We start from the raw sequence: 26,112 nt of genomic DNA on the forward strand, positions 1-26,112 counted from the left end.
CGGGCCGGGAGTTGCGCGGCGGCCAGCGGAGAGGAGAGGGAAACAGTAAAGCCATGGCGGAGTCCAACCCGCTGCGGGGGTTCCCCCGTCTCCGCCGGGCCGCGGTAAGCAGCGCCGGGAGGTGGGAAGTGGGAGGTTTCAAACGGGGCGGCGAGGATACTGCAGCAGAGAGAGGAGGCAAAGAGGGATGAGGAGAGAGGCAGGCGAGCTCCTCTTTAGACTGTCTAGTACTGCGGCATGGCGTTGGGATGTGTGCTCGGGGCAATGCAAACTGCAGCAAACATAAATACTTAAAATTTCGTGTGCATTTGTTCCAGTGTAGCAGGGACTGAAGTGGTTTAGAGGCCAGCGTAATGATAGGTGTACGGGACCAGGACAGGCCAATGACAAACCTGTGTGTGTGTGTTTGTGTGTGTATGTGTGTGTGTTTCCTGTATTTGGACAGCAGCTGCAGGTGCATAACTGCAATAGGTTATATCAGCATGCTATTGGAGTCTATCATATCTGAGTGCAGTGTGTTCCTGTTCTATGTACAGTTGAGACTATTCTCATAAATATTGGATGCTTCTCTAAATTGAAATGCAGTTAGCATGGAATGCAAATCCGCTCACAAGTCTGCAGATGTGCATAAATATCAAGCCTGAGTTTGTAGGCACAGCTAAGTAAACAAATATTTTGTTTGTGTATTTTATTTGCACATTAGGACAAAAGAATAATATTGCACAGGGGAGGAAATAGGAGAGAAACCTGTGTCAGGGCAGCATGCAGTCTCTGGAGGCAAAGGTCTAAAAGCCATTACAACATCTCTGGACACATGCAGAAAGCCGGTCCCGGATGAGATCCTAATTAGTGTTTTGCTTAACATCCTAGCCCAGATTTCAACCCTCTTAGGAAACATCTGTGGCCATCTTGTAGCATTGTGTTTTTTTTTTTTCAGAATGGACAGCAAATCTACCAACTGGGGCAGATTTTTTTTTTTTTTTTTTTTCACAGGAGAGTGGGGACTCAGCGCAGGAAAAGAGGAGAAAGTAGTATGGCAGCAGATTCAGCACAACACAGACACTTTCCCCATGAAGCATACTAGTTTGCACAACCACCATGGCACCTCAGAAGTTGTTATTGAAGTGTAAGGATCTGATTTATGACTGGTATTAAGCCAAGTTATCTGCTCTGCACACACACAGCTAGTATTGTGCATTGACTAGGATGAGATGGGGAGGAGAGGTGTGTTAAGTTGAGGAGATGGAGAAGATTGAGAAAAGGTGTGCATTCAGCATGACTGGTAGCTTATGTGATTTGTTGTCTACTACCACATGACTGATGACTCATCACCACCTGACTTACTTGGTCAGGAGTCCTTTACCAAATGATTGGTGGGTCTTTGCTTGACTTATAGTTTTGAAAGACTTTGAACAAGCTGGGACTAATAAGACACATCAGTGGGCTTCAGTCCTGCTCAAAACCTGTATGCCATGAAGCCACAAAAACCTGCATACTCCTGGGTTATGATAGCATGTGATTGAAAACCACAGAGACAGACAGACAAGCCACAAGCAGATGGGTAGAAATGCAGAGGACTTAAAGGGAGGGAGAGAAAGAAAAGAATGAAAGTAGGCATGACCAAAAGGAATAATTGAATCTAAGAACTGGTGGATTCGACAAGTTTGCATTTATATTTCCCAACTCATATCTTGACAGGAGCGATGGTGTTAACAGTAGGAAGGACAGGGGAGGTTTGTGTTTGTCGGTGAAAAGAAAAACAAAGCCAGCCGGGGGAAAGCGGATTGATAGAAACGGGAGAGGGGGTTTAGCAAACAGCGATGAGACAGGAGAAGCAGGCAGAGGAGCTGACTGTCAGAGCAGCTGAAGTGCTGAAGAGAGCCGAAGACTGCTAAAGAGATTGACAGTGAGGGATGCTGATGCTGTGGTAGGGATTTGGTGGATTCCAGACAGCTGAGGTTGACTGCTGGAGCGTCTGAGGGGGCTGGTGAACAACATAGGTCACCTGTCAACCTTCCTGACGGACTGGCTCAATGCCTCTTATTCCCTGTCTTGTCCTACCCAGGGATGTGGTGGAAGGTAAACCCAGTTAAAGGCAGTTAGTACCCATTTTTATATACAGCATAACGGTTTACTCTTTTTTGATATAAATCATATTTGACACAGATCACATGCATCGTAAAGAGTGGACGCTATATGCAGATTGGGGTTGTAAGGTAAAAAAAAAAAAAAGAATAATTTCCTGAAAATGTCACTGATTTTCATTTGATATTGATGGTTGCCTTGATCCCTGACTGGAGGTCACAGTTTGGTCACAGATCCTCCTCTCTCCTCTCCTCTCCCCTCTTTTCTTTCCAGTTCCTTCTATTTTCCTGCTTTTGTTCCTGCTTCGTTCTTGTCTCCTTCACCACATTATCTTTATTCTCCTGTCTTCTCATTTATTGGGCCTAATCATGCCTAATGTAGCCTAAATATGGGCATCGTAGTGGTACCTAAACAAAATAGAGATGAATCATGCCTTTTTCCTTTTCTCGCCTCCCCTCCTCCTCTCTGCTTCACTTCTTTCTCTTCCAGACCTCATTTCCAGGCAACCTGCACTTGGTCCTGGTTCTCCGCCCCTCCAGCCTGCTAAGCCCCGCCCCCAGTCCCACCTCCAGCACCGACCTGGGCTTCCGCTTCAGCCAGGATGACTTCATGTTAAAGATGCCGGTGAGAAGGGTTTGTGGAGAAGGAGGGATGAGTGATCAGAAAAGTGAGGAGAGGAGAAAGGAAATTTGAGTGTTCTGCTTTGTCCCATATATGTCCGGTTCATTTCAGTGCAAGCTGCTGGAGTTTCTTTACAGTGATGAGCATCACACTATCTTTAAATATAGAAAACACTTTCTTCCTCCGCATGTCGGTAGATTCTCTTCTGTTCTCTTCACTATGATGATTCACTGATAATTCAGCCTAATAGCTGGTTTTGAACTAGGGTCGAACAGTTAATTGAAACAGAATCAAAATTGCAATAAGGCCAAGTGTAATATCCAAACTGCAGTAGAGGTTATTTTTTAATAATTTTGTTGTAAATAAAGTATTATGGTGCTACAGAGATGCCTTGGCCTACAAATTATATTTTCCAGATGTAAGAAAACATGTTTGTTTTTTTTTTGTTTTTTTTTGGTACAGATCCTGGTAAAATCACACCATCATTTCAATAGGGGTTTCAGTGAAAATGAAAATGCAACAATTACCATTCCTACTAAAATATTGAATCATATCACAATCGCTGTATATAGTCTGTAAAACTGATAGCAATATGATTTTTGAACAATTTCCTAAATGTTCTTCCCAAACATTTTACACATTTTATGGCTGCCGATTAAAGCCAATTAATGCCAAGCTGAAATATGTTGTTGTATTCTTGGAGCCATGAATTTGCTAAAAGTACCAACACAGTAGAATAAGCTTCTCCATTTTCTAGTAGGACGGCTGCTGCTGGGTGAGAAAAACTTTTAATGTTAATGTTGCATAATCAGATGGTATACAGTATGTTCAGTAAATAATATCTGAAATGGTGTCTATTGTCAAGCTGCTTCCAAAGATACTCTGTTTTTTAATTACATTACCAAACATTAACAAAGTTTGCATTTGCATTTGCAAGAACAGCATTAGCAACATACACAACATTAACCATTAGCAACATACACAATCCCATGTTCCCTCCAAAGTAGCACAATGGTGTAATGTTTGAAAATTGTATATAAGAAATAATCATAATAATAAAAAAACTTTTAGGGAATATCTATGGCAACATAGATTTGCCCCCGGCTGCTACAGACGTGTTGTGCCTTCTGTTCTAGGTGGTGATGCTGCGTTCAGTGGGTGATCTGCTCCGCTACATCGACGAACACCACCTGACCTCAGACTTCACTGGAACAGTGCAGTATTGCCATAGTGACTGGATCGTCCTTCGCACGGTATACAGCCTCAATGCCGCTCAGGCTGTCAGACTATGGCGGTTTATGCAACATGAATAAGTGAAAACCAGGGTAGTGCTAGTTACATGCTCGCCAGCTGTGAGTGCCACCAACAAGAGTTTACTACAGCTTAGCAACTGTCAATACTGTCAACCTATACTTAGCAAAGTCTGCCACAGTAATGTTACATCATCTGTGAAGAATTAATTTTACGTGCAATGAAAAAGGCCAACAATCAGTGAGTTTTTACTTAGTTACAACTAAGGGCATTTCAGACATGCACAGCTCAGCAGGGACCTCATGAAAATCCCACAGTCTCTTACTAACATCAGCACATGGCAAGCTTAAAAATGCTGTAATATTGCAAAGGGAATAGTAATGCAATATTTGGATGTATGCAATTTAGCCCCATTGGTAGATCTTGCTGTTAGCACTAAGCATGTAAGCCATGTTCCCATCTGGATTCAGCCACACTAAAATATGAAGGTGCTCTTGGGCTTTGGATAAAAATATAATTCTATAGGTAAGGGATTTGTCCCTTTACTCCATAAACCTTTGCGTCTGTCTTGGTTTATGAAGTGGCTCATTCTATCTCAGTTATCTGCTGAATCTTAGTAATTTCTTCTAATGCACTAGTTTCATTTTGTTCTATGGATAAAATTAAGCTGCCTAAAGGGATTAAAACTGTCTTTGTACTAAAGAATTAGGATAAGAGTAATGAACTTGTCAAACCCACATGAATTAGATGTGCATGTCATGCTTGTTTATGTGTGTGCGTGTGTATGTGTGTGTGTGTGTGTGTGTGTGTATGTGTGTGTTTGCAGGCCATTGAGAGCTTTGCGGTGACAGTGAAGGAGATAGCCCAGCTGCTGCAGGGCTTTGGGTCAGAGCTGTCTGAGACTGAGCTTCCCGATGAAGCTAATGCCATTGAGTTCCTGTTGCACTCACACACACATCGATACCGACAAATGAAGGTTCTCACCTATCTGGTTTTGTCTCTCTACCTCTGCTTTTCTCTTTCTTTTCTCTCTCTGTGCTTCTCTGTTTATGCACATGCATGTCTTTGCACAGATGTGTTGCAGTTTGGGTTTGAGTGTGGCTGCATGAATGCATCTGTGTGTTTAACACTGTGTTGATGTTCCAGGATGACATTCGGAGTGTGCTGAAGGAGGGGCGCATTCTGCAGTCCAACCTGGAAACTGCAAAGGCCTCCAGGAGAGATGGAGTGGAGGAGAGAGACATACAAGCTGACATGGACACAGTGCAGAGGTATGGGGGAGAAAAAACTGAGAGTTTTTGCTTTTTTGCACAGGGAATTGCCAGTGTTCCTTAAAATGGATGGATAGATAAAGGGTTGTGGGATCACAGAAAACTGATACTCAGGTCGACGCTGTTTAACCTGTCTCATTAAACCTTTATATAACCAGGTAGCTCAATTTAGAAACTCACTTCCATCACAGTGACCCCTTGGAAAAAACAAAGATACACTGACAGAACATGTCATTAGTTGAATCCTTCCCTTGCCGATGTATAGTCAGAATCTGTTTTGCTTCATTTTGAGCGAACATGTGTGCTCAATCTAAATCATTTGGGGAGCAAATGTTATACATCAGTGAAAGTATGCATTCTCTATTGCTTTTCACAGAATAATTTCTCTTAACTGTTATTTATAGGAAAAGCTGGAACTTTTGAGAGAATTAGGATTTAAATTTCTAAAATATCCCAAAAATAAAGCAGACAACTGTACTTGAAGAAAATGGATGACCTGTAGTGTAGCCTCGTAGTCACTGGGGTGTTGCATATGCATAGTAGCAAGAGAGTGGACCCAAAACGTCAGTCTGTTGAGGCGGTGTGTTTGTGTATATGCAGGCTCCTGGCCCAGCTCAGAGACATGGAGGAGGCGTTCGATGGCTTCTTTGAAAAACACCACCTGAAACTGCAGCAGTACCTCCAGCTGCTCCGCTATGAGATCAATTTCCAGCAGGTACACTGAGCGGACTCTGTGTCTCTGTCTCTCACATTACCCCTGACCTGAAGTCACACTGCTGTGACGATTTACTGGGTGTGTGTGTGTTTGTAGATGGACGAGTTGCTGGAGAGGCTCTCTGACCAGGAGAAGGAGATTCCCTCCGTGGGGTCCACGGTGGTTCAAACAGAGCAGCTGCTGAAAGACCTGGAGATGCTGGACAGCCACGCTCAGGTCAGATGTAAATATGTATGTTTGGGGAGACTGATAGTAATTGAGTAGTGGAGAAGGGGTTTAAATAAGCTTATGCTTCATCCTACTCCTTTTCGGACATGTTGGGTTCATATTATTATTGTTGTTTTGACTATTCTCATGGGCTTTGTTTGCTTGTTTGATTTTTCAATTTACTTCTTGTGTTAGTCGCACATGTTCGAAATAAAGTATTCATTCATTCATTCATTCATTCAGATGTCTCTTGACTCATAAGCAGGATTAGAAATCAGACTGATGATGAAATGTCACATCGTTCACTAAGAGACAAGTTTTAAAGGCACTACATTTAACATTCTTACCGGCAGAATGAGTTTGTGAACACAACATTCAAATTTGGCCAACGGAAAACATTCCAGTGCAGTCTCAGGAAAAAATGGCCCGTCGGCACCTACCTGTCCACCAGAAAACAGGCCAACACCACGACACTTCATCCTCATCATTTGCCAGTGGGTGAAGGCCAACCTGAGGAACAAGCTTTGTACGCTCGGTGTTTCGCCTGACTAGATTTGCTTTTTTCCCATGTCTTCACTTTTCGTAGCCTCCTGTTGGATGTTGTGCTGTTGGCATGGCACTGCGTGCTGTTATTGGCTGGGAGCTACACACCCAAAGGTTGACCCAGAAAACATCCTGAGCTTACCAGGCAGAGGGCAGGGCCTCTGCAGATACACACACTTCTAGTGGATCATAAGGGATGATTGAGAGGGATTACTTTTATGTGAGCCTATACATTTTTTTTTTTTTTTTTTTTTTTTTAGGAAAATCCTGCTCATTTTGCCTTTGTCAGTGTATAATTGTCAAATTACCTTGGATTCATTTGTAGAATTACTGTAAACAATGAGACCAAGTTGGTGTATGGTATTGTTTATGTGAGCGCTTCTCAATGTCACACAATGTCACATATGCAGGCTGAATCCAAGAGCAGACCAGGTGGGCTGTAAGGGGTTAACAAAGGTTTTATTTGAATAATGAAAAGTTGATGAGACAAAGGCAGGCTGGAGTGCAGGCTGTGGTGGCGGTGGGTGAAATCCTGGCAGGTGGGTCCAGGTTGAATGAGCTGACCGGTGGACTTGGAGAGAGGACAAAGCGGGCTGGCTGACGGATGAACTGTAGAGACAGAGACAGGTGTTGCATGACTAGAACTAAAGAAGACTCACAGGCAATAACTGTAGGTCAAACATGGCTAGAGGCGTGGATCTACAACAAACCATGTGTAGCTCCACAAGAGACTAAATGTTTGATGCTTGTAGTGCAGGGCGTGATGAGCTGATGGCTGGCAGGGGTGTGAATGCAGGATATAGATAAGGTGTGTAAAGTAGCAGGCAAGCAGGTAGAGTGAGAGAGTGAGGGAGTACAGAGGAGAGAGAGAGACACAAGCAGGGAGGGGAAACAGGCAGGCGGATTGAAAAGAACAAGAACACATCGAGCACACAGTCACACATACTGGAATGCTGAAATAAACCATAAACACACTCTCACAGCAGGCATACAGAAGGTCATGGAGGATGGATCATGACACAATCACTGCAAAAACGCAAAATCTTAGCAAGATTATTTTTCTTATTTCAAGCCATAAATGTCTTATTTCTAGTCAAAATATCTCATTACACTTAAAATAAGACATGATCACCTCAGAAGTAAATTGTTTGTAGACAATTTTCACTTGTTTCAAGTGAAAATTCACTTGAAAATTAGCTAGAAACAAGAAACAAATTTTGCCAATGAAACAAGCAGATTTTAACTTGTTTCAAGCAAATTTTCACTTGAAACAAGAGACAGTTGTCTAAAAACAAGTTACTTCTGAGGTGATCATGTCTTATTTTAAGTGTAATGAGATATTTTGACTAGGAATAAGACATTTTTGACTTGAAATAAGACAAATAATCTTGGTAAGATTTTGTCACACAGACGATGTTGCTTTTTATCCATCCTCCCCCTCCCTTTTGTGGCTCGACATGGGTTTGTTTTCTTAATTGTTTTACCAGAAGGGATGTTGTAAAGATGTTGGAAGTGATTTCTCCATTTGCCCTGTACTCGTTCCACCGTGAAACTATGACAACTTCAACTCTGTGCAAAAGGGACAGCGCCCTTTTCCTGTTTTGTGCTGTAAAGCAGTCCATCAGATTTATCACACAATGCAGAAGGCAGTGAAGAGGCCAGTAAATGCTGCCAATCTTATTTGTATTTTTTTAAGGAGGGATAATAGTGTCTCAAAATAAATGTGGTAATGATTTCCTGATGTTATAATGCAACAGGTGACTCTATATAATGGAGAGAATGCCATATGAGATGCTTTCATGGATCCGCAGGTTACTGAAGGTCACACACACCTCTGCTTTCTAAAGAATTTCCCCACATAATTATAAACCATTTGATAATAGTCTAATTATCAGTTTTTCTGTATCTCAGCTGCTGTGCTGCGTGTTTTTCAGCTGCTTCCCCGCTGTAATGATTAGCATGGAAACTCGTGATTCCCATACACTTTGAGAATCTATTTTTGGATGAATGTTGCCCGCAGATAACCAGTGGGAGCAGAGACTCAGAGTCTGTGCAGTGTTCAATTTACACATGCAGATTGGACACATCCATTGAGTAACAGTCTGACATGGCTCCAGGGAGTATATGAAATGTGATTTTTTTTCCTCACTGTTTTAATATAACTGCTATCCATTGTAACTAACTGCAATATTATGATGATATTTATGGTTTCCATTCCAAAATCATATATTATGGTTATGAGATGTTTAACTACTATCACTTTACTGCTATCTATGGTGAGATCGTTATTTTACTTCATTTAAATAATGAGTTTTATTCAGCACTACCAATTTTAAAAAGTGTTTAGTTGTGTCCTAGTGGTGATGACATTGGAGTTGGTGTTACTTTTTCAAATGTTCAGGAGGAGATGGGTCGTGCTCAGGTGGTGATCCTGCATGGCCACCAGTTGGCGGCCAACCACCACTACGCCCTGGCGCTCATCATCCAGCGCTGCAACGAGCTGCGACATCACTGTGATGTTCTCACCACCTCCATACGCGCCAAGAGAGCCTCACTCACTCGAGCAAAGGACCTGCTGCTGCGTCTTGAAGAGGTAGAAGCTCACACACACACACACACACACACACACACATGCAGAATACGCGCATACACACAGATGTAGACATGTCACAAGAATTGATAACTGTGTGTGTGTGTGTGTGTGTGTGTGTGTGTGTGTGTGCATGGAGGCCCTGCGGTGGTGCGATGAGGGTGCTTACCTGCTGGCGAGCCAGATGGTGGACAGGTTCCAGACTAAAGAGGGAGCACAGGAGGCTCTGCAGTGCCTTAGCTGTCACCAGGAGAGGGCGCCCTCCTACCTGAAAAACAGCCAGGACACTCTGAGCCTGGAGTTTGAAGCCATACTCACCCCGCAGCTGCAGGTGAAGAACCTCTACCTCTACTGATACCAACCCACAGCTCAGCTCACAGCTCAGCTCACTCCTCAGGGCCGTAGTTCACTGCCACCCGCTCCCCGTGGTTTTAATCCACTTACACACAGGACAGTGCAATGAATACTAGAGTGTATAGGTAGCCTTCTCAAAACATTTTTAAGATGGCTAGTAATATTTGTCAGTGATAGAAAGGTCACATTTGCTGTGATTAGCCTGGCTTAGAGCCTAAATTTGACAATGATAACATGGATGTGCTTCAGTGTGATACCCAGGACTGAATCAATGCATTTCTAATCTAAACTGCTCTGATGTGGTAAACCGCTGCAGTAAACAGCTAGTTGCAGATAGTGTCTGACCCAGGTCCAGCTCCTGACTGGATTCTGATGAAGCTGACATTGACATTTGAACGTATTTGTTGGTTTACAGCAATGCGAAATGGCAACATTTTATTCTGGCCGTCAGCCCTCCTAAGGCTGTGGGCACACTCAAGGATTATCAGGCCAGTTTACACCAGATTTCCCATCCTGACAGCTGGAGAGGAAATCAGAGGCTCGGTTGAGACTGATGGTTCATGGTGTGAGGGGTTTACCGATTTAATCTTCACTCCCCATTGTGCTTTGCAGACTGATCCGAGCCGCCCCGATGATATCAAACAACCTAGATATTTACAACCCAACATCTGCAGGGGTCCTGATCAAGCACTAAGATTTGTGGGTTGATTTCAAGAGCAGAAGGCTGCAGCAGGCAGTCAGAGCTGAGTTCCTTGAGAGGTGAAGCGGAGCCAGATGAGTCTGGTCGTCTGCCTCTGTTGGTGTTTAGATTGTTGTCAGGTCCCACGTTCTGGGAAAGCTGTCTTTATGCTTGCGGCTTTCAAAACTGCCAAGGGTTTTATGTGTTCAGCATGAGGGCCTTTATAATCATTCATCTAACTGGTCTTTGTATCTATGCTTTCCTTCTTTCTTTCTTTCTTTCTTTCTTTCTTTCTTTCTTCCCAAGTCCCAAATTTCCATGGTAACGGAGAAGCTGAGCTCAGTCCAGTCCATGATCAGGAACAGAGAGCAGTGTCTGAGGAAGCTGGCAGACATCCAGGTCCGACCCATCCAGCTGGTGGCCCCGAGGCCTGAGCCCGACCAGACCTCACAACGCTGCAAGTCACCCCTCTTCTCCCCTAAACATGGTACGGGCCTCTCAAACCCTCCCTCTCCCCCCATGAACATTACAATCCATTCCATCCTCTTTTCTTTTCCAAGCACAGCACAAAGCTCTTCTCACGAAACAAAAATCTCATTGTAGTCTGATTCAGAGGTGCATACATTTATTAACATCCTAAAAATAATGTGGCATTCACTTTCTATTCAGTCTTGAAATCTTATTGTCCTTAAAAGTTTTTAAAAAATCTTCCAGTGAGGAGGAATAATTCTGCTAAATAGAACACATCTTGAGATTTATGCCTCTTAATGCTTCTTGATTCAAAAAAATCTGGAAACAAGTGAAATGTCATTGCACTGACAGAACTGATTTCACTCAGATTTATTGCTGTGTATTTTTTCATATTTGGATTCTGTATAGCTTTTGTGTGTGTTTCTTCTTCTGTGAAAAATTCTCATTTTTTCCCAAAGCATAGCACAGTAAATATATCCTATATAAGTAGTTCTTACATTTATCCTCCAGGCTTTTGCTCACATTTCTTTTGCCCTCTCCTCTATCATATTTATATTTGTGTGTGTGTGTGTGTGTGTGTGTGTGTGTGTGTGTGTGTGTGATTCTCTCTTCAGGTGTGGACTTTAATGTCTTGAACTCCAAGTTCTCCTTTGACCTGCTTCCTGGCAAGAGAGCCTCCCGAAGAAATAACAGCCAACGCAAGGTGTGTGTCTGTGCATGCATTTGTGTGTGTGCATGAGTGTGTGTGCGTGTGAGAGAGTTTGTCAGACTGGAGGGATTTGTATCATTATTTTGCCCTAGCTGACCGAGCTACCCTGTCATTGGTTGGTGTTTTGTCAGATCGAGGTGATGCACGATTACCAGGGCAACCGCAGCTGTCTGTACGGCCCGGCCCCCGACACTGACTCTGAGGCAGAAGATAACCCCGAGCAGGTCACACGGTATGCCAAGCTCCTCATCTCCAACTAGGGAAAAATTCAGTTCACTTATAAGGTGTCATATTTTTGTTTGACAGTTTTTATATCGCTGCGCTGACCCTGAATCCATACTCTCTCTTTATTTTTATTTTATTCAAGGTGGAAGAAAAAACAAAGCATAGAATGCAACAGATCATGGTGTGACCTGTTTGCTTCTGGGTCTCTGAATTTAAGACTGAAAACAAAAACATACAGCAGTTCATGCTGCACCCCAGCACTTCCAATCAAACGTCTAGAAGAATTTTGGCTTTACAGCTTCTTAAAAGTGTAGTGTAATAGTGTTATATTTAATGCTTTGTCTAAAAATGATCATCATCTCCCATCTTTGTTATACAGATTCTCAGTGTCATAATGCATAATGCTGTCCTAATACTGACAACCTTTTATCCTTCATCATTCTGAAACCAGAATGTTTGGTCACTCGTGCCCATGCAGGTGCATTTCCTGGACACAGTGGGCACATGATGATCGCGAATTATAGTATCCGCCTGTGTTCATCTAAGAGATGCAATAACTGCTTATATTACTATAGTATCCTCAAAACTATCTTAGCAAATGTCAAAAATCTTAATCTAAAAAAAGCATGGCATCTTTGATGATCCAGGATGACACTGTTAGAGCACCTGGTTGTTTTCACTTGTTCAGTGTAGCACTCCCAATCCCTCCCTGTTAAACATGATGCCTTTCACCAAATACATCAGTACGGATATTGTGACAGTACTGTAGCAGTAATTGCTGGTGCTTTCACAAAATATTTACATGAGTGATTTTTGATAAACGGTCATTAGTAATGTGGATATGATGACCAAGCAAGTAAAGGCAAATAAAGGGACAGCTGCGACAGTCTATTAAGTCCCTTTGCTGCAATGCAGCCTTTAAAACCAAAGAAAAGATGAACACAACAGCAAGACAACACATGTCATATCATGATAATATGACATCTTAAAATCCCAGGCTTTATATTATCTAATATCATGGTACTGATATAATAACAATATATCTTCCAGTCCTAATGTTTAGACCTCATGTACAAGCCTTTTCAGGGTTGGATATTTTTTCTCTTATTTGTCCATGTGTTTCTCTGTCTCCCTCTCTCCAGCCATATTATGAAGGAGTTGATAGCGACAGAGAGGATCTATGTGGATGAGTTGCTCTCGGTCCTGCTGGTGAGTTAACACCTACGATAATGCAGATGCTGCTGCTGAAACCGTTGGACGAAGAAGTCTCTTAGCGCTTCCAGCAAACTGATTGACATTCTCTTCCTCTGTAGGGTCTGACAGATACAAAGACACTGTATCTCTTCTCCTCTTGTCCCATTCTCCTTGTTCTCCCCTGTGTTCACTAATCAGGGCTACAGGGCAGAAATGGAGGACCCAGCCATGTCCAGTCTTCTTCCCTCAGCTCTTTGCAGCCAGAAGGACGTTCTGTTTGGCAACATGCCGGAGATTTACCAGTTCCATAGCAGGCAAGACACACACATACACACATGCACACTCACTGGCATGCTATCTTTTCCCCCTCCAATCCATTCATCCTTTCATTTCCTTCTTGGAATCTCCATCCAGGATCTTCCTCCAAGATCTGCAGGGTTGCCTGGAGACGCCAGAGAGGGTGGGGGCCTGCTTCCTGCAGCGGGTAAGGAGATGTGGGGGGTGAGACAGGGCTGGTAAAGAACTGTGGGAGGGAGGGATTAGAGGGTGCAGCAAGAGGTGAGAGGCAATACTTTGACTTTATGTGAAGAAAGTTGCAACATCCAGTATCTTAATTCTGTGTGTGTCTGTGTGTGTGTGTGTGTGTGTGTGTGTGTGTGTGTGTGTGTGTGCGTTTGTAGAAGGAGAAGTTCCAGGTGTACGAGCGCTACTGCCAAAATAAGCCTCGCTCTGAGTTGCTATGGAGACAGTGCTCTGATTCGCCCTTTTTTCAGGTACTGTGGTTTACAAATTTCAAATTTTGCATGTGTGCATAGCAGTGTTTCCCTCCAGATAATTCACCACACACCTGGAGGAGCAGACACAGCACCTCAAGCATTACCATTATTATAATAATGGTAATAACCTACCATTATTACCATTACATCATAGTTCATATGTTAGCTTGTTTAAGTGTCAGCACAGAATGAACAATTATAGTGTTTTTATATTCTCATCATAGGATGAAAATGCAGTTTTTATTAGCTGTCATATTGTCTAATTGTTGTTTTAAGAGTTTATTTTTTACAGTAACATGCCAAAATAATATCTGTCTCTTCTTCTTCTTCTTCTTCTTTTTCTTCTCTCTCTCACTCTCTCTGCCTCTCCCTCTCTCTCTCTCTCTCTCTCTCTTCCCCCCTTTTCTCTCTCTCCCAGGAGTGCCAGAAGAAGCTGGACCATAAATTGGGTCTGGACTCTTACCTACTGAAACCAGTCCAGCGCCTCACCAAGTACCAGCTGCTACTCAAGGTTTTGTTCATCTGAGAGCTCATATTTTTTAAAACATTTTTTATAAATGTCTTTACCAAGTGGATTGTTGAACAAAAACTATTTTTTTAACTTTAAATTATGAGTTCTGTTCCAACATTGAAAACTTTATTTTTCCAATGCTAATTAATTGGTATCAAAAAATGAATTAAAAGCAGTTACGTCAGCTTTGACAAGAAACTAGATGCCCTAGCTTCTTTGTTGATGTGGTTGAAACTGAAGTGGTGAACTTTTTTATTCGTACATTTCTCTGTAGTGGAGTCCACTGTAGAAAAATGTGTTACTAAAAATGGAAGTCCTTTGCGAGGCCTTTCATGTGTTGATTATTCTCACTGGCCATCGACATGAGTCAGTGTATTGCTTAGCCCATGTCTATGGCCCGTAATTAACTCCGCAGTATAATGAGACGAATGACAGACACAGTTTTCTTTCTACAGCTCATTAAATTATTGAATACAACATGCAGAAACAAGGGTCAGGGGTTTTATTTTAATTTATTTTTGTGTAAACAAAAGAATCAGGATAAAAATGTCAAGCCACAGCTTGCTTATTTGAAAAAGTACCAAAGTAAATATTTTCTTGAATTGAAAAACTAATACTCTGGGTTACTAATAACCGCAAAAAAGTAATATGAGTACTCTGCTCCTAACACATTTCTTTGAAAGGCATTACCCCCAACACGTTTTTTATATGTTTATTATAAGTTTCAACAAATGAAATAAATAAATGTGTTGCTGTTTCTTTTTATTTCAAACTGGAAAGGGAGATATACCACACCGACAAGTGGAAACATCTCATCTCTTTGCAAGCTGTTGAAAAATTACCCCTTGAAGTAGGATGGATGCAGATGGATTGAAGAAAGGATGCATGGAGGGAGGCAGTTAGGGACAAACAGACACAATTTTTGACAAACAACAAGGCAGGCACACTGACAGACGGATAAACACACTCACATAGGAACAGGGGGACATCTTAAACTGGCAGACAGACAAATTGACAACTCAACACAGAGGCAGAAGACCACTTAGCCAGACAAAAACAGATGTGAAGATGTGCAGACAGTTAAACAGACAGGCAGACGGCCATTTAGGCTTACAAACAGATATGCAGCCGGGCAGACATCTAGATAGACCAGATTAGATAAAATTTAAAATGATGACCTGTCAGCTTTTGTCTTTGTCGCTGTGTAGGAGCTGCTGAAGCACTGTACAGAGGACCAGTACCGCTGTGAACTCCAGGAGGCGCTACACTCCATGCTGGAGCTGCTCAAGGCCGTCAACGACTCCATGCATCAGATAGCCATCACTGGATATCAGGTACTATCCAGTCAAATCAATAAATGCCTGGTAAAACTGACTGGATACCAAGATCCCGGTCACTTCACTGTACAGCCACAAATCAGGAGGGATCAGGCGTCAGTCCCTCCCAGAATTTGTGATTTTGTCATCGCAAAAGTTCATGCTCATTAAATTTGTCCAAACCATTTGTCAGAACTTACAATTTTGCAGAACCAACACATTTTTTCCCCTGCATTTAATAGCCAAATCAACAACACACATTCTTTACTGAGCATTTGTGTTTTTGGCCAGTCATCAACTTTTTCAACTAAAATGATCCAGTCAAACATGTATCATCAAAGTATGGCCACCTTGATGATCTTAAAATATGAAGCTTGACTCTGCAGTGGAATTTCATAGAAGGAGGGGATGAAGGAGAACTGAGATGACAATTACGAATAGCAAGTATATGAAAGTTCAGCAAAGTTTTTCGCTCTTCAATGTTTTCCTTTTAATCTGCATAAAGTTATAGTTTTTATTTATCATCTATTTATCGTTGTATTTATCATCAAGTATTTATGTATTGCTGACTTAACAAAATGCACACCAAAGTCAAACTAACTTTTTAAATCAAACTCATTTCATCTGTCAACACGATTGATCACAAGTTGGTCAGTCAGGACAAACTGGTCTGGCTTGTGAGGCTGAGATTTTATGTTCCTGAAAAACTCAGATGGAGTAATTATACCTGCTGCTGCACTTGTACTGAAGGTTATAAATCTATATTTATGAAAACTAAAACCCTAAAATTATTTTCTGTAACTTAAAAGACGAGTGCTAAATACATTACTCTTTCTTCCTTTTGAAAGTAGTCTAATCCCATAGTGTGGCATCTCTACTTTATGCCACTTCTCTACACCACTTTATCACCATTTCTATGTGATTTCTATCAGTTTCTAAAAATACACTGCAAAAGGCTTCACATTACATAATAAAATCTGAGAAATGAAGCAGTTTTGTTCACTGTATACCTGTGAAATCTGGAGGGAGTGAGGAATGCAGAATGCAGAATGCAGACTGATGTTGCTACATAGTGGGTAGCTTATCACATATATAGGGATGCAGTATGACTGTACTTTGTGTTTGTTATGCAGTTTTACACTGTGAGACATTTTCCCATTTCTCCATGGGTTTATGTGTGCTTGTTGGAGCATGCTGTCGCCCTACCTGTCTGTCCACCTGTCTGCCTCTCAGGGTGACCTGAGCCAGCTGGGCCGAGTGGTGTTGCAGGGAGGCTTCAGCGTGTGGATCAGCCATAAGCGAGCGGCGGTGCGCATGAAGGAGCTGGCCAGGTTTAAACCCATGCAGAGACATCTCTTCCTCTACGAACACGCACTGCTCTTCTGCAAGCGCAGAGACGAGGACACACTTGACAGGACGCCATCCTATAGCTTCAAACACTGCCTCAGAGTAAGGATATGAAAATCATCTTGTCCCACATAGTACTCTCAGTGTACCACCAGCTTTGGTTATAATTAGGAATGATTATGTTAGCAATACATATTCAGCAATAATAATCAATGAAATCAGTGGATTGTGATGAGTTACGGACAGTGATGACCTTTCTCTCTGTCTGTAGATGAGTGCAGTAGGAATCACAGAAAATGTGAAAGGAGATGTGAAGAAGTTTGAGATCTGGTACAGCGGCAGGGAAGAGGTGTACATCGTTCAGGTGCTTTCTTTTTTGTGTCCCTACACTCAGTCATTCTTTGTGCCTTTGACTTTTTCTCACACACACGATTGTCTTGCTCTGTGCTGTGCTCTGTGAATGTGTGTGTGTGTGTGTGTGTGTGTGTGTGCACATGTGTTTGCTTGTTTGTTTAGGCTCCCACAGTGGAGGTGAAAGTTTCTTGGCTGACGGAGATTCGTAAAATTCTTACCAACCAGCAGAAACTGCGCAACGGTCTCTACTACTATTTCTACTTATCTCCACTGCCTTTTGTTTGTTTGTTTGTTTGTTTGTTGTGTGGTTACACTCTCCGTTTTTTTTCCAGTTCTTTCTTTTGTCTAAGTTATGAACTTATTTGGATTTAATTTGTCAAAGTGAATGAATATTACATGCTAATCTGGTAGTGAACCCGTTTGTTATCTGTAAGCGATGTCCTTCACCGCTAATGTTGCCTTGTCTGCCAAAGTAGCTCTTTCTGCTTCCCGTAACTATTTTAGTTAGAAATGGTAGATGTGTGAGCATCCATGTGAAAGGTCGAGGAGGATTAATCTCTTGCATGTTTCAGCTTACTTGAATTTTAACTCTGTGTGCTCTCTCTCAGATGAGGCTCCTTCCCTTCCTCTGTCAGATGCTCCTCTCTCTGACAGGTGATGCTCCCTGCATGACCTCCATCTGTGTCACTTCCTCACCTCCTGATGTGTGCTGGAAACGGGTCGCCTCACTTTCAATTCAGTCAGTTCAGAAAGAAACGCAAAACTTGAAAACGTCTTAAAGACATATACGGATCTGGTCATAGTCGTTTATCCTTTTTTTATAGAGTAGAGTGTATTGAAAATTGCATTCTTGAAATGACTTAATTGAGAATCAAGTGGCCCTTCATTGTCGTTTTGTTCTCTTGTAGTAGAGCCTCATGTTGTCTTTATGTAGGAATGAGATATGTGTAAGTGAATTGATGAGTGTGTGTGTGTGTGTGTGTAAGTTGCCATTATCATGAATAACCAGTGCTTACAATGCCTTCTTGGAGCATCTGTGCAACACTTGGCATAAACAGATGTGTCTGAATGCTGGAGGAGTGCCTCAAAAGATATCTGTAGTAAGAGGTGTACAACCTGTACAACCATTGCAAAAGACTTGCAAAATCCCGGTCTACTTTTTTTAGGTCATAGGGTCACCAAAATTGACAGGTTCCATCCTCTCACATGAATGTTATTACCAAATCTTATGGCAATCGACGAAATACATTTTGAGATATGCTCTTGATCCAAACGCCAACCAACTGACACCTCTCATGGTGACAGGTGGTCTTTCAAAAAAAAGAAAAAAGAAAAAATAATAATAAAAATTTTGAGTTTTTTTTTTTTTTTTTTCCAAAACCAAACTGAACATATGAAACTGCTGGCTAAAAATCCAAATCAAATCCAAATCAAAGAATAAAGGTGAACCTTTACACTCGTTGTCTACAGTTGCAAATGGTGCCAAGTTTCAGCACCATGGAGAGCGCTCGGTGCTGCGTCTGCTCAAAGGCCCTTGACACAGACACTGGAAGATTTCCCAATAGCAGTGGTTCTCAAACCCAGTCCACAGGAGCCCCGAGCACTGCTTGTTTTCTGTCCTGTCAGATAGTTAATTACAGTCACCTGGCACCTCAGATATAAATAAGTTCCTGATTAAATAGCTAAAATAAAAAAATAGCAGGACTCAAAGTCCCAAGAACAGGTATTAAGAAACATTTACTAAGCCCTAAGGTCTTGGCTACCTTCTTGAATCAGTTTATGGTAATTATTTAAACATTGCTGAAAGAGTGCAGTAATAAATGAGTGCAGATGCCAGCGGGTTTGAAGGAGAAAACTATAAAAGCAGTGTTATCTTCTAATAGATGAATGTATGAACATCTACGATTGAGTGCTACATCAGTGTGACATGTACACTAGCCCTGAATGTAAGACATTACGCCAACTTCACACCTGCGCCGCATGTGTCTAAAGCCTGTGTTTCCTTTGTAAGTCAGCATAAGTTAATGGGGTGAACTCAGAGGTTTTGTTACATGAAAAAGGTGTTGGTCTGATGCTTTGTAGGCATTGAAGCTCCTGGCTCTCTGCAGTTTCATCAGTCATTTAGCTTCATAGGACTGTGTGTATGTGTTATTTCTCGGATATAATGGTGTAACATTTGCTACTGGCATGCTGGCATGTTATGACTGATTCTCACTCTTGACTGGCTGAGTCTCCTGAGTGCCACAACACAAACATGTAAGAATATCATGGACTTTAGCACGGAATCGTTTTACTTTGTTTCAAATATATGAAAAACCTCAGGTCAGCAGTACCAGTGTGCATATCTAACACTTGAATATCCTTAGAGGTTACCACCACTAAGAATCAAACAAAGCTCAAACTCATATATACTCAAATATATGGAACATTTGATACATGATTGTGTTGTGGCGCTTTATTATACTCACCAGCAGAGAGAGGCTGGGATATGGAGAATGTCTGTCACTTGTATGAGATTTTGAATGATTATATGTTCATAACACAAACCTGGGTCAAACAGTATTGACAAATGTTTCTACTTGGTTTAGAAGATGGGTGCAGTTTACCACAACATGACAACTGAGGCAGTATCAGGGTTGTATTTCAACAAAACAGGACAGAAAGTAAGCCAGATAGCTGCTTAAAAGTTACGTGTGATAGTTATTTGAATCTGTAAAACACAACTCGGGCTTAGGACTATAATTCAATCATCCATGTTGATAAGTACTAATAAAAAATCAGAAGATAATACTTTTGGAGGTGTCTGGCTAACTGGCTAATCCTGTTTGGTGAAATACCCCCTGGGTGCTCAAGTTGTTCATTAATTTAAAAGAAACTATATTGTGATTGCCTACATGTTCTGGCACTTATTACAAGTGGTACCGTGGGTCAGACTCCACCCATCCTCTACATGGAGCACGTTGAACAAAATGCTGTGGATTATTTGCAAGTACTCTTTGATCCAGCCCTGGTACTGAATGTGAATACTGTGTACACAACATAATATTTTCATATATTGTAGCAACTCTTGATACGTTTGCTTTTTGCTCTATGAAATCAAACAGCCATGGAAACTGGACGCTACAATGTATGCACTTGTGATTTAACTGGAATGCTGGAATTACTTACAGAATGTGGACGATGTATGAGCTTGTTTTTGTGACACCGTGAATGTTGTTGTTGTTGTTTTTGTTTGTTGTATGTTTGTTTGTATGTTGTTGTCATGTCTTGTTCCCATGGTGACGGGGTGCAGTGTGTCGGGGGTGTGTGTGTCGTGGGGCGGAGCGTCGGTGGCGGGCTGCTCAGCGTGTTTCCATGTTCCTCACAGCTCCACAGCAACAAGCCACTCCTATAGGCTCCGGGGGGAGGAGTCAATACACACAAGCCCCGCCCTCTCAGACCCAGTGGTCCGCTCACCTCGACGCAGTGAGTTAAAACTATAGAGCAGCATAACTTTCTTTACATAATAACTTGATATATTACTCATTATATTACTTAATTAATGATTTCTAGGGAATGTGTTGCTCAAAAACACAACAGCAATGACTGGTTACCTAAAAAAAACAAAACAAAAAAAAAAACTCTCTTGTGAATTATCACTTTAATGGGCCTTTTTCACAGAGGTGTCCTAGCAGGGTGAACATAGTTGTGTAGTGTAGATTATAACATTGACACTGGGTTGGTTTCATTTCAGCATGCCAGTTCACTTGTACAGACAATAATGGCTACTTATGAAATATGTATTTTTTTTCCTTACTTTTGATACCTTTGATAATTCTAAGAGCAAAAACCCTGTGTTTACCCTGCTGCAACACTTCTGTGAAAAAGACTCGTATTAAAAACATACAGTAACAAATGTTTCACAGGGAAATATAGATCATGAAAGAGGTGCACAGTTATGACAAAGTGGAGCCCTGCATTGTCCGGTCAGTCACTGGCTGCCTGTCACCTGCAGGCTGGCCCGCCCCTGCCCACTCAGTGGCCATCTGTGAGGGTCTGGAGGACTGGGGTGCAGCGACAGACCTCTCCAACCTGTCAGACTCAGATGAGGAGGATCAGCCTGCCCCCTTGGTGAGACTTTTCTTCATTAAGAGACTTCTCTTATTTACTCCACCAGAGCAATGGCTGCCATGTTACTGCGCCTTCAGCTGCTCTTTAAAAACTGGTAAAATCATGAGTTTAAAGCAGGAGCTGCTCTACAAAGCCCAGTCACCTCTAAAATACAGCTAGTCCCATAGTGATTTAATGATAATCGACTTTATAATTTGTGTGAATAATCTTTGATGGTGCTAAAATGCTAAATGCTAAAAAAGATATTTAACCCTCCTGTCGTGTTCGCGGTCAAATCTGACCGGAGGACAAGTTTTCTCTCCGAAAAATGCAGTTAATTTCATCTGTTTGTCTTGAGGTTCCATGACTTTGTTCACACATGGCATCTGAACACATAAAATAAATTTGGAGAATTTTTATTAATTTTTGAATGTTTTATTTAACTTGGAAACACCCATTGTGTTCCCGGTCACAAATGACCGGTCATTAGAAATGAATGGGTAAGACTACAATTAGTGTATAAAACAGAGTTAAACACATTCCCACACTCCTTTCCCACACCCCAACATGCAGGTGTCTTTGAGCAGACACAGATGTGTGTGAACACACACACACACACACACACACACACACACACACACACACACACACACACCTTATACCCCTTTCTGGCTTCCATGGCAACCCCCACGGGAAAGTATCTCTCACACTTCTTTCCCACACCCCAACATGTAGGTGTCTTTGAGCAGGCACACACACACACAGACATATACACACAGACACAGACACACACACACACACACACACACGGACACAGACACACACAGACACTCACAACTTTGCCCCTTTTTGGCTTCTATGGCAACCCCCACGGGAACCTACCACAGGAACTGCCAACACCTGTCAGGTGGCGCTATAGGATAAATACTGTGAGGCTCTGGATGACATCTTTGACCTAACAGTGACCAGCAGGGGAGGAGCCAGTACAGGCTTTACAGGAGGCAGAGGCTTTACAGGTCACCTTCCATGTGAAAATGTCATGAGGATGACTAACTAAATCATACTGGTCAATGCTGACGGGAACACAAAAGATGCTATTTTTTTGCCACTATTTAGAAAATTGAAATGTTTTCAAAACAGTGTCCTTGGAAAACATTGAAATGAAGTACTCTGTGATAAATACTATAATATGTTTCATCTGAGTATTTGTTATAGTCAAAATAATATCTATATAATGTTTTTTTCCCTAAAAAACGAATGGTATGATCTAAGGTAAATTAGGCCTACAGCACATACATAGCAAATAGAAGTTCAAAACTTGTCATTTTCACAAGAGCAGAAGTTGATAAAAAGATCTAACACAACATTAGGTGATAATATGTATCATAGTGGATTTATAATCAAATACAATGTTACCGGTCACATGTGACCGGGAACCCCATGAGTGTTAGCCCAAAATGAACAGAATAGGAGGGTTAAAATATGCACGAAACAACATCAACACATACACTTAAATGTATGAGGTGTACACCAACTTACATTAGCATTCATAGTAATGGCTGTGATATATCTGATCCCTTTATCTTCTTGACTTGGAAACAAGCATTACATTTGAACCAAGGAAATTAATTTATAATTAATTATTAATTGTTGTAAACACACTGGTTTAAATGGTTTCAAAACAATATAACATAACATGCTTTTTCACAACTTTTTTGTTTGTTTTCTCTGTTGTGTGTTGTTCCCCTGACTTAAACCTTATTTGTATCGTCCAAATTGTTATTGATGTAGGCACAAGGCTGGTGTGACTTAGGATTTTTCAAATCTAATTTAAATTGTGAAAGATGCCTGCCTGCAGAACCAGGGAGTTTCATTTTGATGGACAACAGCTGACAACCAGCCGTTATCTGTGAGACGAAGTGGCAAACAAAAGCTGGGCTTTTAGGAGATGCACGCAATATGTGATTTGATGTAATAATATTATTGCAGTAATTGTTATGTGGGTAAAGTATGTGTGTGGGCCTAACCAGTGTGTAAAGATGCACTACACCAACATAAATATACCGTTAACCTTTGTTGTACTGGTCTGTCTCTCAATCCAGGTGGCTGGTAGGTACAGGGTCATGGTGGAGAGCAGCATGGCCAGTACTGATGACATCATCTTTAACTGCGGTGATGTCATCCAGCTGCTGCATGAGGATTCATCAGGAATGTGGTAAGAGTCCTGTCTCAAAAATGTTGACCTCTGAAAATTTCAAACATACAACTGGAGGAAACTTCATTTAGTGAGAGGTTATAGTAAAGATGCAACTGTGTGTGTGTGTGTGTGTGTGTGTGTGTGTGTGTGTGTGTGTGTGAGTGTGTTTTTTCAGGATGGTGAAGAATGTAAGTCGTGGTGAAGAAGGGCGTGTCCTGCCTGAGGACCTGTACAGGATTCTGGGAGAGACGTGCTGAGAACCAATCAGAACAGAGGATGAGTGATTAAGTGTCCGTGATGTGTTTCCTTTCTGTTTTCTTACTCATATTGTTGGCTCTCCTCGCCTTGATTTCAATGGGACCCTCATGCACACACACGAACACACACACACACACACACACACACACACCACTACATCTTACACACACATAGTACATTCAGTTCTTAATCAAAACCAGGCAAATGACTGACAGGACACTCACCCACCAGTCAGATAGAAGCACAACGACATAAACAACATAATTTCATTTTACCCTAACGTGACGTTACCACCTCAGAAGGCTGCAAGCTGCAGAACGAACCTAAGAAGACTGCAACAATGCAAGTTACATACCATGGACCTCACAATACTAGAGACTGTCTTTTCCACTAGTTATACAATATTATCTTTTGGACTAGGGGTTAGAATTGAAGACATGGGAACGGGGTCTTTATTCATACATGTGGACGTTTTGGTTAAGACTTTGAGTCAAGTTTTATTGTTCTCTATTTTCTTATCCAGTACCACCGTGATTGTCACAGACACCATGCGTAGGCCTACCAACATATCATTACAGTTGATGTGCCAAACTACTTCGCTAATTATTGTGGCTTCCTTTTGTATAACACTGTCCTGCTCTGCTGCTGTGGCTAGCAGCTTTACCTGGTAGTATCCAGCATTTAAATCAATTATGTATCATTATGGTCCAGCAGCTAGCTACCAGCTACAGATGCATCCACTGTATAAGTGTCACTTTGACACACTTGCTGTCCTGCTGCAGTATTGTTTCCCAGCTCCCCAGAGCAATTATCTGAGGTGATTCCTGCAGTACTTGTGTGTGATAGCTGCAGTGTGGGCTAGATTGGCTGCCTACTGGAGCTGGTTGTTGTAACTCAGATGATAGTGTGGCAAGCTTTGATACATAATTATGAAGGAGCTCCGTCATGAGGAAGTTGATTTGCCTATTAACTTTTGCTGCTGCTGCAATTATGTTTTTGTTCTGTTTTTCTTTGGGATTTTGCTAATCTTTGATTGGTGATTGTGCTGCAACTCTTCTGTCACACTCTGGTCTTCCTCAGCTGCTGCTGTAACTACCACTAGGGCAAAGCAAGCTTTATGTTTTTGTTTCGTCACTGCTCTGCATGGACTACTGGCTCTTTGCACAACCCATCCCTGGTGCTGTACCTCTGCCTGCATTTATGGTTCACACCAAGCGAGGCAGCTATGCTCAGTGTTGGGTAGCAACTGTAAAGGTAATCCTCATAATAAAATTACAAAAATAAAATGACAGTAAATGGTCCAGAACATTTATTGTTGTCTTTTGAAGGATTACAGTTACATTGTGGTATTACTTCATGAATTGTTGGTAAAAATGCCTGAAAGGTTAAAGTTATGAGAACGGGATGTTACAGCAGCTGTTTTTTGAAAGATCAAAACATTCTAAGGCCATATGAAAGTGTTTTTATATTGCAAATGGTGGGCACATTTTTCATTAATCGTGTTAAGTGGTCATGAGTGGGTTTCTGTCTGAAGGGCAGCACTACATGATCACCAAAGCCATTTGTAAACACTGAACATTTATAAGTAGAAGTGTGATAGTAGTCGAAATGATAGCATTTAGGTGGGTTGTCAAATGTTGATACTCATCCACATGTTTAAAAGTGTGTCACTTAGTGTGTCACTAATTTTCACATCATTGTGAGGTACACCTGGAACTCATCAGATGTTTTAGTGACATGTAATAGCCATTTGATACGAGTTGAGTATCAGGATCAGACAATCCAAAATGAGTGTGATCATCTAAAAAAAAATCAGCAATAAAATAAGTAACTCATTATATTTTTTCATGTTCCGTTCATACTTAATCAGCCGTAAGTACATTTTTGGAGTAATCCACCCAACACTGATTTTGCTGTAACATGGTGAATGGGTTTTTACTTTGCCTTTGTTCAGCCAGACTGGTCTCTTCAAGATGTGTCTTTTCCAAGAGACCAGAAACTAGTGTTTGCTGCTTCTGCTCATTCTGCACTTTTATGGATGTTTGGAATTATTGTGAAAGTTTAAATGTATTATAATGCATACTGTATATGATTATTTTCCCAAATATAAGCACAAGATTGATTTGACTCAGCTTGACTGGTGTGATTTCTTTCCTGGCGGGTTTAGTGTCAGAGGATTAGTTTAGAGCTTCAAAAAAGTCAGGAAAAAGGAAATTACATATTAACTGTAGCAGATGGCATAAAATAAGTTGACGACTGCTATGAAATGATGCACGATGCACAATGATAGTAGATCATTTTAAGAATAGAATAGATAAATGTACACAGGTGTTTTAAATCTATTTTATT

At 41.5% G+C, this 26,112-nt stretch overlaps 1 protein-coding gene across 1 annotated transcript; it reads left to right on the forward strand.

Moving 5' to 3' along the window:
• The first annotated feature begins 50 nt into the window (after positions 1–50).
• mcf2b (MCF.2 cell line derived transforming sequence b) lies at positions 51–25,868 on the forward strand. Its single transcript, XM_030068761.1, has 26 exons — positions 51–104; positions 2,575–2,709; positions 3,843–3,959; positions 4,784–4,933; positions 5,104–5,228; positions 5,829–5,943; positions 6,040–6,159; positions 9,095–9,286; positions 9,423–9,614; positions 10,623–10,803; positions 11,402–11,490; positions 11,628–11,728; positions 12,864–12,930; positions 13,114–13,229; positions 13,330–13,399; positions 13,596–13,688; positions 14,110–14,202; positions 15,411–15,536; positions 16,752–16,967; positions 17,137–17,229; positions 17,382–17,460; positions 17,828–17,873; positions 20,587–20,684; positions 21,214–21,329; positions 23,411–23,523; positions 23,681–25,868. Exons 1-26 carry the CDS (start codon positions 54–56, stop codon positions 23,760–23,762), a joined length of 2,976 nt encoding a protein of 991 aa, XP_029924621.1. The 5' UTR covers positions 51–53; the 3' UTR covers positions 23,763–25,868.
• Positions 25,869–26,112: the final 244 nt, after the last annotated feature.

Source organism: Myripristis murdjan, chromosome 14 (assembly GCF_902150065.1).
Source record: "Myripristis murdjan chromosome 14, fMyrMur1.1, whole genome shotgun sequence".
Taxonomy (NCBI): Eukaryota; Metazoa; Chordata; class Actinopteri; order Holocentriformes; family Holocentridae; genus Myripristis; species Myripristis murdjan.